At 43.1% G+C, this 14,092-nt stretch overlaps 1 protein-coding gene across 3 annotated transcripts in view; it reads right to left on the bottom strand.

Moving 5' to 3' along the window:
* Nucleotides 1-2,484: 2,484 nt before the first annotated feature.
* The window catches only part of klf8 (Kruppel like factor 8), a 78,106-nt gene continuing 66,498 nt past the window's right edge, over nucleotides 2,485-14,092 (bottom strand). For 2 of the 3 annotated variants that reach the window (XM_086179398.1, XM_086179399.1), the window contains 2 exons: nucleotides 10,978-11,117; nucleotides 2,486-10,528 (listed from right to left, as the gene is read on the bottom strand). In XM_086179398.1, the coding sequence (XP_086035524.1) occupies nucleotides 10,347-10,528; nucleotides 10,978-11,117 (322 nt within the window). In that variant the 3' untranslated portion in view covers nucleotides 2,486-10,346. Of the gene's footprint in view, nucleotides 10,529-10,977; nucleotides 11,118-14,092 lie in introns of all 3 variants that reach the window. The other variant, XM_086179400.1, reaches the window with a different exon arrangement.

Here is a 14,092-nt window from a genome sequence, read left to right on the forward strand (position 1 = left end):
GTCACGCCAAACCCACTAAGTAGACTTTATGGATTTACGAACAACTGACACCATAATCTGCAGCAGTTAGCAGCACAGTAGCCTCTCGCAACGGCCTTCATTTAGACGGGCTGCGAGGTTGGACACGTTCACATCTAAAGTTCGCTAAGCTTCGTCATGCATGAGCAGAGTTTTTTAGGCACGCGAATGGACCAGCGGAGGAAAGCCACCTGAAAACGTATCAGTGAAGGGAGCAGATAAGTCACCCAGTTGGCAGGTTGGATCTTTCCTTTCATGAAATGGTGTCCTACAAGTCTGTGGTTTGCTGGCCTGCTGGAGGAAAACAAGTACAGAACATGAAATGTTCCTCAGGGCAATCCTGGAGGGCGGGGTTTTGAAGCCCAAGGCCTTTGAAAAGTGGTTTAAACTGAACATCTACTTACATAGTTAAGGGATGAGATGTTCATAGCTTTTTTTGCACAGTTATTCATCGTCTGCCTGGGAAGATTTATGATATTCGCACACAGCAACCACCTTAAACCAGAGTTCACATACTGGTAAGTGGTGTTTTAAATGGTCGAGGCAGATGTCCGCCCACATATCAAGTGATTCATTCATCCCTCACTCTTTTGTCGTGAAGAGTTTGTGACTCACTGACATTCCAGGCTCTGGTAACCCTCACCTATAATTCAGAGCTGCTCCTATTCTCATATCAGTGTTTAAAATCAGCTACGAGAGCCGATGGTCGTCTGTCTCTATGTGTTGGCCCTGCAACGGACTGGTGACCTGTCCAGGGTGAACCCTGCCTCAAAGGCAGCAGGGATAGGCTCCAGCCCCCCCGTGACCCTGAACAGGATAAGAGGTAGAAAATGTTCCCCATCAACTACGGTTGTAGAGCGTAAAGAGGAAATGAGCTCAGGGGCTAACAGACGACCTGTTCAGATACTGAACGCTTCATCTCTTCGAGGTGATGGATGAGTATCAAAAGGGAAATGGAGTGTCATCGTCAACTTCAACCCTGGGCGTGTGTGAACACAGACTTGGCGATACTCTCATTCTCATCTTACGCTTCTCCAGGGATGCTGCTGATGTTTCACATCAACTTCCCTGAACTCCATCATGAAATCACAGAAACCTACAAATGTTTGAAAACCATCACTTTTGGATGTTTCATTTATTACATCAGTGTTTCTCGTGGGAACAGGAGCTTCTGATGGCTAAGTCTGCATGAAAAAACGGATTTGACTTTTTTCACTGATGGAAAGGAGCGTGGCGGCACGGTGGTGCAGGGGTCAGCACTGTCACCTCACAGCAGGAAGGTTCAGGGTCCGAGCCCTGGCTGGAGCACGGGGTCTTTCTGTGTGAGTCTCCATGTTCTCCCTGTTCCTGTGTGGGTTCTCTCTGGTACTCCAGCTTCCTCCCACAGTCCAAAGACATCAAGAGAAGACGAGGTTAATCCAGACTCTACATTGACCTGAGATGGACTGGGGACCCGTCCAGGGTGAACCCCGCTTCTCGCCTGAAGGCTGCTGGGATAGGCTCCACCCCACCCCACCCCTACGACCCTTAGCAGGATAAGCAGTAGACAATGGATGGATGGACAAAGTGTAAACTCAGCGCAATGGCGTCCGTGGTGCCTTCAGATGTCAAACATCACACACTTGACATGTAAAATGAAATCCATCAACCTAAAAAAGCCTGCGTCAAAGGCAAGTTCACGACAGAACAAACAGAATTCTCACAGCTTCGTTTTACCTGTGCGAGGACGCCATCGCCACCTTATTTTTATCTTCTTTATATAACTGACATTTGAAGCAACGTGCTGGTTCACATTGTCAATCTGCAGCTCTTACCCAGCGTGAGCGGGACCTTTCTAAAGTTCACTGTGTCACACATGTCGCTGGTCATCGCGGAGACGGAGAGAACCATTAAGAGTTATAAACCTAGATTTAATTGCCAATATGTAGCCAATAAAACACGAATTAATTATATCGATCGTATTTATCGCAGAAAATCAGCAACAGATACATGACACAGCAGAACAGTGACGCTCTGCATGATGCGGATGTGCCACCTTCGGGTGCCTGATTCATTTTGGTGTGGTCAGAATGAATCAGGCACTTAAGATGGTGATCCGCAGTGATTCACTATTGTGCAACTTACAAAACTTGACCAAATAATTAGGAGCCAGCAGCGGGTGTGTCCTCTTCCTGTTCCAGCACAGCGTCGTTATCAAGGACGCCAATTCACGGATGACGGCAACGTTGGGTCCTTTATTGCGTTTATGTAGTGTGTGTCTGTCTGTATGCATCAGGCCTCTATCGCTGTGTGTTAATGATTGGCCCGTCACAACCGCTCCAAGCCAATAAACCCATTTAGAAGAGATGGCAAAGGCAGATAGAGATTCATATAAACACACATGCACACACAGCTTCTGCACAAAATGCTCTTGTGCCATCACTCTCACACACACACACACACACACACACACACACACACACACACACACACACACACACACACTTCTTTCTTTCTGTTGTGTTTTTATATTAACTGCGCTGATCTCAGGCAGCTTTTTTCTATGAATTGCATCTAAAATCAAGTTTTGTGGTTGATGTGGGTTTTTTTTTTTTTAAAGCATTGCTCTATTCTTTTTTTTTTTTGCAAACATTTCAATGTCGGACCGCTGGATCTCTTGCCTGCATAGCAAATTTATCTTTGGGTATTCCCTCGATGCAACAGGTGACTTTAATCATAACTGGCGGTTCCTTCCTTCTGAATTGGATGCGTCCACTCCTCATCCTCCCTGATGGGATCCTCAAGTATTTCCTCCCACTTCCTGCCTCAGTGCTCCCTCTTGTGGTGAACACTATAACTACACTAGCTTTTGAGACCCTGTGAGTGTTTCATCAGCGAACAGAAATAGAATGGGCTGTTGGGACACTCGCTCACATTCATCGATGTCCGCCTGGATGCCACTTCCGAGTACGTCACGGGTTCGATGATGCACAGCGACAGAGTGACAGAAGAGTTTCAGCCTGTGACTTTCCTCAACAATCATTTTGGGTGGGACTGTAGCTAAGGACTACATGTACATGTTATGGACTCTGAGGGATTTGTGTTCGATCTGATGGTCCCTGACTTTGACCACCACCAGAAGGTCATTCTATGTATAAAAAACAGAGGATTAAATTGCATTGAAATGCTGTAATTATATCAACTAAAATGCAGTGAGTGTGTGCCAGGTTATAGCGCAAACATCTGGACCTGATGTGGCGTCTGTATGTCAGATGACACGGAAGGTCTCGAACCAAACTAACGGTATTTTGGAGTAAAACATTACACGTTAAATAAAGGAGATGATTAACATCCATTAAAATATTCACATCAAACCTGGGAGGGCGAATGCCTGATCTGTCCTGTCTGGCACTGACAGCGCGTCATCCGTTCAGCCACCTGGAAGTCATCTGAAGAAAGACAACGCAGAACTTTTTCGCAGCAGTACATTGAAAAAAAAAAAAGGATTTTGCATGAAATCTATATGAAAAAATATAACACACAATACAATACAGTGATAGAAGTGTGTCCTACAATTCCAGTAGTACTCATATAGTATTCTTTAGGTTGCATACACATGGAAGATATCGAAAAAACAAAAAACTTGAAATAAAAGGTTTATATAAAAGAACAATATTTGCTAAATGCAACAAAAAGTTGTGTGGAATTTTGTCAGAGTACTAACAAGACATAAAAAGTATCAGAAACGGCTATTAATTTTGCCATTTTACTCCATTTTACTATGAAAAATACAGGAAGTCGCAACTGATACGTAATTCTTCTACCACTGCTTTCAGGATACAACACACACACACACACACACACACACACACACACACACACACACACACACACACACACACAGGGCACATTAAATTGCACCAAAAACATTTTATTCTATAAAAGAAGAAGGAAGGGAGGGAGGAATAATCACAACTATACAGGGAGAAACTGACTTTTAAACACCATGAGTCACAGTATCAAAAAGCTCATGTTTTCCTCGCTGATCTTTACACATTTGTTCTGTACAAATACAAAAGAAAGAAAAAATATTATTAATAATTGTATTATTATAATGATAACTGCATTGCACTGAGTAAATATAGTACTGGCCCATAAGTTACTGCATTCAATAGAAAATACCTAAAACTTGTGATTGGTGGTGAGTCGAGGCACTCGTACACAGACGGACACCCTCAGAAGTGAACTTTTATCGCAGGTAAGGTCTAAGCAGGATTTCAGCTTCTTAAACATCTGGATGTCCTGCTTTACAGGTAAACTGAAGTTTCCGAGGGGGAGTACAGAGGAAAACAAGCTGGCACAAACGGCAAAAAACCAACAGGAAGCAGGAAAAACATGAACACATGCATCAGTCGAAACAACGTGGTGAAGCGTAACAACTGACCCTGAAGGGTGACTGAGCTGATCAAAGTGACCGTGAGCCGATGGGTCGATAGAATTATTAATCAGCCTCGCATTAAGTAAAATGTTCCTTGACCTAAAAGGGGGCGTTGCTCTGGTGAGACTTCTGCCTCCTTCGCAATACGATGAAAGTGTAGGAAACTCCAGGTGCGAGAACAGTTTCAGTTCAAGAGCGGACAGCTTAACTGCATGGATCTGAATCTCACTGAAACGCCATTAATCAACACTACGATGACTACAAACGGATGCAAGAAGGCTTCTAGTCCCAAAGTAGTGCTCTTTTTCAACAGATTCTGCATTCATCCGTTGTGCGTAGTCATACTCCTCCACAGATCACACTGTTGAGGGAACAACGGAGCGTAGAAACTCTTTCTTTAAGAAATAGTTTGACAAAATAATCCTGACTAAAACTCCGCTCATTAGCTTTTCCTCTGTTTTCAAGTGCTACAACAGATCCCAGCCGGTTTGAAAGAAGAAGACACATTTCTGACCGGGTCTGAAAACAGCAAGCAGGTCATTCTTTAGAAACCTGGGACGGGGGAGAGAGAGAGAGAGAGGGGGGGGGGGGGGGGGGGGACATTTATCTAAGATTCTTTTGAAACCTTGGATTTTTTGTTTTTGTTTTTTGGATGAAATTCCAAACACCTCCACAATATTAGAAAGGGGGCAAAGATCTGAGCAGAGTTCTCAAATGCAGCAAAGCTAAGCTAGTAAGTGTAGCTTAGCTTGCCAGCATCAGTCCAGTTAGCTTCACGGGGTTTTTTGGAAAAGTTGACACATTGTCCTGTCTCACTGTGCTAAATAGTCATCGGGCTACGACATATAAACTCTCCATAAAGCAACAATTATTTTATTAGCATTCAGTAGCAAGATTTCCCAGCAAACCCCGATGGGCCTTGAGGCGCACGTTGAAAGCTAACACAACCTAAAGAAAAAAATGTAAAAACCCCATGCATCTTAGAGCGTCTGTCTGCTGATGCTACGTGTGTAGCATTTATGCTGCTTCGCTCTCCTTGGTTGGTTTCAGTTGCTACGGAAGTTCAAACGAGAGGAAAGGCGCTCGCGTATCTTAATCGCCTCTGTAGTATCTGGGAACTTAAAAAAGACGACAAGCTGGTTTTCTGTTGGTAAATGTAGCTTATTCCTGTTCTGTTTATTTTCTTTAAATAACAGAATAGTGTTTGGATATGTTTGTATTTTATGCTCTTTTTCACCATAATCGGTCTGCTGTGTCATCAGACAACGACACAGGGCTAAATTTGCTGGAAAAAAAAAAAAATACAGTTTGCGTCGGCCTCGTCTGTTTTAAAAATGTGTTCAAACACAGCTCAAGTTGGAGAGTAATGTAGCGTTTCAGAAATCAAACCAACTAAACCTCACCGTTTATTAAAGGTCCTGTGCAGAAATATCAAGCTCTGTCGTAATAAACTGTTCTCTCCTTTTTTCCTTTTTTTTTTTTTTCCCCCTCCTCGGGTCATTCATGTTAAGGGAACCCCCGAAGCCTCACACACACCGACATGCTCACCAACGTCACTAGAAGAAAACAAGAGGGCTACTCTCCATGCAACACAAGTGTGCACAACACAACTGGGACCAATAGTCTTTTTTTTTTTTCCTTTTTTCTTTTTTAAAAGAAAACTACAAAACAAATGTAATATTAGATCTGAAAAGAACAACACATGATGAAACACATTGCATCAAACCAACAGAGGAGGAAGAAGAAGAAGAGAAGAAAAAAAAAAAGAATTTCTTTCACATTATCTAGTCAGTGTTAAAAATAGAAATTCACCCGTTACATTTACTCTGCACTTTTTGATTATATACATTTATGTACATGGATTTCTCTTAATTATTTGTCATTGTCCTTAATGTCTTTATCAACAGTTTACAAAAGAAAGAAAATTGCAATCAAATGCATATACTCTTCTAGAAAGATGTGCTTTTTTTTTTTTTTTAGTTGAAGCAGAAGGGGATGTTAAGAGAAATGAGGACATTGCTCTGCACTGCAAAAAAAAAACACAAAAAAAAACAAACAAAAAAACAAACAAAAAATAAAAACAGATTCCCTGAAAACAAGTGACAGAATTCAGTTCAGATGATGAAGTGAAGCCATTTTTCATGGGTTAATTTCCAGACTTTAAGTGACAACATACTTAAAAGAGGCGGATCTTTATTCAGAAGTGGAAATTAAAAAAAAAACAAAACAAAACAAACAAACCAAGAACAACCCCAGCCTGATTCAGTGACTTGCTTGGAGGGATATTTTTTGCAGTGTGCAGAACAATGTGCCTGTTCATGGCATGCACTCAGCTCACTGGAAGCCTGCACGTCCGTCTCCGTTATGTGAAAAGTCTTAACATTTCGCTCTCACTTCCTAGCTTTTGAAATGACAATAACAACACCACCACGCTAACGAGAACAGCGCCGCCCAAGCAGAGTGTGTTTTGCCTTCTTTTGTTGTTGTTGTTGTTGCCTAAAAGAGCCACACACGTCAGGGTTATTGAAAAGTGTGTTGCGTTGATCACACCCTGTTTTTCCTCAGTCCGCGACAGCTCGCGTTAGTCTGCTGTTTCTCGTCGACAGGACAGGCTTCCAGAACCTCCTCTTGAAGGTTCTGGGTTGTACAACCTACACGTGAGCTGTGTGGCAGCGGTGCAACGACCAGCTCTGGTGCTCTACTGCTGAGTTCAGAACAGCGCTTGGAGCGAGGTCTGTGTTATGTTGCATAATCAAGTTCAGCCCAGATCGGGAGCTGAAAAACAGCCCACTTAAGACATGGACACCGTGGGTTCAAGAGCAGGGTTGGGGGGGTGGTGGGGGGTGGTGGGGGGTCAACTCTGTCACAACTGTAGATTTGATTCAACACACCCTGGATACAAGGAGTTATGTATGAAGGGCAAAATAAAAAAAAGAAAGAAACAATATTCTTAGCTACAATTCATTATAATCTTCAGTGTTGACCCCACCCACTCACCCACCCCTTGCCCCCCCCTGCCCTGCTAGAAATGCTAGTGAGGAGAGAGCTTAGTTTCCCCTTAGTTTAAACCCTGGCACAGCGGACCCTGTCAGCCCGACACAGTGCCTGGTTTCTCCCAGAACCACCGACAGACCTCCTGGCTGCTGACGGTTGACCGTTTCAGCACGTTGGCTTGAAGTTTTGTAGCGTTTTTAATCTTCTTTTTTTTTTTAAATTTATTTCTTTTTATTGTTATTCAAAAACAAATTTGCACTGTTGGAATCTCTCTCCTGCCATCCTCTCAGGCGAGTGGAAACAGGATTCGATCCATTCAAGAAGCAGAAATGTTGTTCTTGCTACTGTTAACCTCCTCCCATGTTTACGTGTGTTTCCAGCTCCAGTTTCCATCTGGTTACCCAGCAGCATGGAATAAAAGAGAAAACATTAAAATAAAAAATTGAGGGCGGATCTGATTAACACAGCAAAAAAAAAAAAAAAAAAAGCAAAAAAAAAAAGCTTTCTGTTTTTTTAAACTGGGTTCAGTTAATGTTTAAACCTGCCTGAGGTGGATCCACAGTGCAGTCTTTGTAATTTGTGTTGCGCAGATTTCCTGTTAGAAATATTGAGTCAAAAGCTGCAAACGCTTGGGAGTGTTTCGGGCAGCAGTTGTGTCTGCTTACATGGCCCTGTCTTTTTTCTTCTTCTTCGGTTTCATAATGTGAAACTTAAGTTCTGCACGTTAACGTCACTGAGAAACATGCCGAGCACTCGCCAGTTCAAAGCCGTGCGAAACACAAGCCGACCCCGCAAAGATCAGGTTCCCACGGGCCGAGAGAGTCAGTAGGAGGCTCTCAGGCGATCCGTCAGTGGTTCTGGGTTCGCCCTTTACAGATTGACTTCAGTTATTAAGGCTCAACGGGCAAGAGGTAAAAGAACAACAAGTGCCCGGAACACACACTCGTAAAAATCTTAAATTCTGATTATGTTTTTGTCTCAAAACATGCACACTCAGGCAACCACACACACACACACACACACACACACACACAAACATAACAGCAAAAACACACACTCTGAAAAGCTCCCATATTCCCTGCGAGAGTTTTACTTGTAATCTCCAACTACTTGTGTCACCTCCTGTCTCTTTCACAGCCGCAGAAGAGAACTAAAGGATTTGAAATCATTTAAATGAAACTTCTTTTTTATGTTGTTGTTGTTATTGTTGTTGTTGTTGTTGTTGATAGTGCCAAACCCAGCAACAAGTGAAAGAACAAGAAAAAAAAAAAAAAAAAAAGGACAAAACTGGCGCATAAAAGCAAATACTGTTATCGAGGAAAGGTCTGTGCAGGGGAAGAACACATAAATGACAATAACATGATTGAAAACAAATGAATCTTTATAAAGTTCACAGTCTTGGAGCTCCTTGCACCAGGGGGCGGGGCTGAGTTTGGGGAGGGGCAGTCGGTTGGCGTGGGATTCACAACTAAATATTTCGATCTTAACCTCAAACACCTCTGAATCTGTCAAGGAGGAAATTGGTGTCTTACGTCACCTCAGTTGCTGTGGAAAGGGTCACTACACGCACGCGCACACGCACACGCACACGCACACGCACACACATACTCAGACGTGGGAAGCTTTTAGAGTAAATCACATGAACCAACTGTTGCGAAAAAATTTCAAAAAATTCCAAAAGAGATTTTTTTTTTTGATTATTCTTCTTCCCAAAAATTTCCAGGAACCAAAGAATAACAAGGACCGAAAGTCCAGGAATCTATGGCGCATTGCCTTCTGCCCCCCCCCCCCACCCACCCAAATCGTTGAAGTTGTTCTGATGTTCGAGGCGATGTCGCAAAAGCGGCGCAATTTTTTTTATGGATATTTTTTTTCTCTGATTGGCCACAATAGTTCCTAGGTCGTTGGAGAGAACTCATCCCAGAGGGAACAAGAACAGAGCCTCTAGAAATCAGAGCCACAAGATGGAAGTTGTTCCTTCCCTTTGATTCATTTGTGGTCGGGATAAAATCAATCAAAGCATGGCATTAAAATCATAACTCGGGGTCCCTAATAGTTCAAAGCGTGAGAGCAATCATATGTCATGGCCACAAATCAGATTACGGAAAATTAGTTACATATTGTGGCCACAAATCAAATTGAGGGATTGAGTTGCATAGCAACAAATTATTGACACTGTCCCGTGTCTCTCCACGCCACTCCAGAGCTCTAAGTAAGAGTTCAGCATCGGCTTCAGTGAGGCTACAAACTGATGTTTGGTGACATTTCGAGTCTCATTCTCTGGCCAATTGCGTCGTGATTCTTCTGGTATGAACAGGGAGGTTGCAGTGACAGTTAAAAAGTTCCTGGAAAAGGTTTTTTTTTTTTTTTGAGTCGTTTCATTAGAATCTAGACTTCCCAACTCTGGATATGTGCCGTATTCATGTTGTTAAAACGAAGAAAGCAGCTGAAGTGAAGTCAGACGTGAAGTCTCTCTTCTCGTCAACAGTTTAAAATCACATGCCCTCTTCTTCCTCCTCTCCTTTGTTTGGATGGAAGGATGAACGTCCCTCCTGTCGGATGCCCATCAGTTCATCCGTCTCTCTCGGAGGAGAGGACATGTTTGGGGACAGGTGGGATGGAGTCGGACAATGGTGGTGGGGGGGTGGATGGACGGTGACCATGACCATGTATTGCAACACACAAGAGTAAAAATCCTCCACCAAAGACTCACACAAACGACATTCCTGACGTTCCTGGGATTTCAAGACCAAGAGGACAAGGGAGGGGTAGCGGAGGGAGACTATCACGGGTTTGGGTGGGGCACTGGTACAAGACGTGCTGTGAGGGACTTCTGAGACATTGAGGGTCAACAGGTTGGTTTGTAGGGAAAGCTGATATTGGGTTTTTTTCCAGAGGGTTGGAGGGAGGTCAAAGTTCACATCATGATGTGGCGGCGGCGGTGCAGAGATAGGTGGTCGGATCGGGAGAAGGAGCGGTCACACTCGGTGCAGCGGAAAGGTTTGATTCCTGTGTGCTTGCGGAAGTGCCGAGTCAGCTCATCAGAGCGGGCGAAACGCCAGGTGCAGTTCTCCCAGGTACAGTGGTAGGGTTTCTCTCCTGGGAGGAAGCAACACACGAGGGCAAGAGTTAGGAGACGGCAGGAGGAAGCATCAGGGGGGAGGGGAAAAAGGACACTGAAAAATCTACAAACACATCCTACTTCAATCAGTGATTCAAGAAATTTCCCATAATTCCCAGCAACACAGAGGCCTCTCCCTCTTCTGATCAGTACTGAGAATTACAAGGTATCATCTAATACCTGAAGGCAGCACTGCAATATTACATATACATATATATACATACACTATAATAACATAAATAAATGCTGCATGATGTCACTTCAATCCATCGTAACTTATTTGTTTGATTAAAGAAAAACAGATCTCTTTCTGGTCTTTCACACTTTTCTTTAAAAAAGAACCTTCTCTGTTGGTGGGGGGGGGGGGGTGGACCGTCGCTAAATAGTTCCTCCTTCTCCTCAGATTTCTGGTGTGTTGAGGTCTCACCTGTGTGTATCCGCCTGTGAGCTTTGAGGTGAGAACTCTTGGTGTAAACTTTTTTACAGCCTTCATAATCACACATGTGGATCCGCCTCCTCTTGATGTCTGGAGAGTCTGGATCGACGGGCTCCAGGTCCATGACTGACCTGAGAGACAGACAGAGATGGGAGTTAAGAAGACCGGGCCACACTGTTCATGCTGCTTACTGTTGTGAGTTAATACGACTATCACAAATGCTACTTTCATTGTTTTCTTGCTGCAAGGCCTTTTGTTTCAAATAAATCTAATTTAAAAAAAAAATTTAACATAAATTAAATAACAAGCAAAAAACTATTTCATCTGATTAGATTGAGTAATTTTTTATGTTTTTTTTTTTTATATCTCCCAGGTTAATTAAAAAAAACTGAGTTCTACAAACACCGGGAGGCGCCAGAGAGACATTCTCAACAGCTTCTACTTCAGCAGTTTTATCCCTCTCAATGACGGCTGGTGGAAAATTTTACAGGTAGGGCTGTGCCACATCAAATGTGTTTCATAACATGATGGAAAAAAAAGAAGCAGAAGAAGAAGGCTTGACTAATTGCTACTTCACGGCTCTATTCCAACTAGAAATAAAACTCCCCTAAACTTCTTCATTCGTGTCACCCACACGGGCGGTTTCAGAAGCATGAGAAAGTTTTATCATGGCAGGTAAAGACCGGCAGAAGAAACCTTTAAGAGCAGATTGGAATCATGGTGTAATATCTTTGCTATTCACACGCTTGAACGACGGGAACACGAGCGTCCGGTTCTGTGAGGAGCAGAGATAGAAGAATGAGAAGGAAAAAACAAAAAAAAATCAGACCAAAAAAAACAGGCGGTCTTGAAGAACACAAACGTGGAGCTAGAAAGCCTTCAATCCCGTTAATGTGCAACACTCAAATATTAATGACCACAGCTGAAACACCTGTGAGGTAAAGGATTTAAAATCAAAACTCCAAGCTGTCTAGTTTTTAGTCACAAGCATGTGTTTCCTCCAGAGATTGAAGCTGATGTTGGAGTAGCACATAAAACTAAGTATGTAAACAGTACGCTTTTAGCATATTCCCCCTGCTAACAAGTCCTGCTAGCTTTGGGCTAACTAACAACAACAGAGGATGCTGTTGAACAGAAACTGGAAACAGCATCAGTAGCATTTACTCCTCCTACAGTTGTTTGGTGGCACATGAAGCCAAATAAAGACGTCCAGGTCTTTTACACTGTCCAGACCATGATCCATGTCCGCTGGCTAGCAGCTGGTGTAGCCCACTGGCTAACTGGTACGTGCCTCAAATCATTCAATGGTGCAGCTCCTGAGCCGTTATTCAGATGAAGTTATCAAACTACCATATTTGACAGTGTCATATCTTTATGTGCATATAACAGCCGTGAATAAATGAAGGTCACTGGCAGAGAGGTATATCTGTCTCTGTCTCTTGAGCCCGGTTACAATGAGGTGCGACAGGAAACTCTATTGCATAACCATGTTTACACCCCACGTCTGGGACAGTCCTGCCAAGTAACACACACACACACACACACACACACACACACACACACATACACAAATTGTACAAAAACATTCTTGGTTCCTATTAAGTACGGTTTCTTTTATTCTCCACCTCACACACGCAAACACACAAACCAGATTACGACACTAATCTAACCGTCAAGGTGCACACCCTGAATGTCAGTTAATGTTAGCCAGCCTCGCCCACAAGGTGTGGCAAGAACTGTGTCCTGATTGACTTATAAACACTGGACACACACACACACACACACACACACACACACACACACACACACACAAAATCCTAATCTTCACTCTACAGCATTCAGTAACAACCTTTCCCGTGTCCACACACGCTCCTCATGTGTGTTCACAAGCATGTATACACACTTGTCTCCCTGTGATACAGTCGGGCGTCTCCAGAGGGTTATATAAGGTTATATAAGTGTCCAGTCATGGCTGCACTGAAGTAATGTAATTAGTCAGGAGGCTGCAGGCGAGGGAGGCCATCCACACACACACACACACACACACACACACACACACACACACACATTTTGCATAAACCCTGCTGTGCATTAACGTCTCTCCATCTCTCTCTGACCCTGCTGTAGACTTCACATTGTATGACATCACTTCTATTTAGGTACTTGATGGAGATATAAATGTTTCTTTTGTCAACATTTTGTGGCACCGGCTGACTCTGCATGCCAGATTCAATGCAATATAGGTTTTATTTGTTGGGGTGTTTTTTTTGCTGTTGTTTTTCTTTTTTGCTTAGTGTTCCTCGTTCCTTTGCACACTCCAGGAAAGGGATACATTTTTGGAATTTTCTGAGCAGACATGTGGGATGAGGACATTGTCTGGGTTTAATAGGGAACTGGATCTATTTAGTCTGGCTCATAAAAGTCCAGTTAGCACCAAGCTGATTTACATACATGTTTCTTGTTTAAGTCATACGTGAACATACATGCAAAATGTCGATTTTAATTTTGACAGTGACAGTCGTATACAGCCTGGCACATCATTGTAGCAGAGTTTGGTGCCATTGTGGCCAAACCAGAAATGACCAGATGAGGCAACAGGATGCTGGAGAGGCTGCAGCAGAATGCAAAATGAATCAGGACAGTTTAGAAGAGACGGGCACATCTAGAAATCTCTAGAATCATGGGTTGTTTTGTATTTCTGTTGCTCCAGACTGCCGTGCCCCCATGCTTTAATGAACTGTTTTTTACAGATAAAATACGATTTTATCCCCCATAAAAACAGCAGTTGTTGACGGGCCCGCCAGCAGGGACACCCGCAGCCCTGAGTCTCTGGCACCTTTATCCTGGGGGTCTGAATTGTCTTCCCTCTTAAATCACTATTCTGGATTCCGCAATGTCAAACAATAGATGTTAAAATCTTTTTACAAGGTTATGAAGTGCTGAATGATCTCTGACCTAATTATAACTATTCAAAAAAAAAGTCTTCAGGTAAAGCTTACAAAATGAAAACATACAGACAATAAAACAAAAGAGCAAAGGAGATCGTGAGTTTATGTTCAATGGGTCTTAGTGTGCTACACAACATGGAGACACCCTCAGGCCAGCC

This window comes from Aulostomus chinensis, chromosome 15 (assembly GCF_037954235.1).
Source record: "Aulostomus chinensis isolate RoL2024-O1b breed Wild chromosome 15, RoL_Achi_v1.0, whole genome shotgun sequence".
NCBI classification, from domain to species: domain Eukaryota; kingdom Metazoa; phylum Chordata; class Actinopteri; order Syngnathiformes; family Aulostomidae; genus Aulostomus; species Aulostomus chinensis.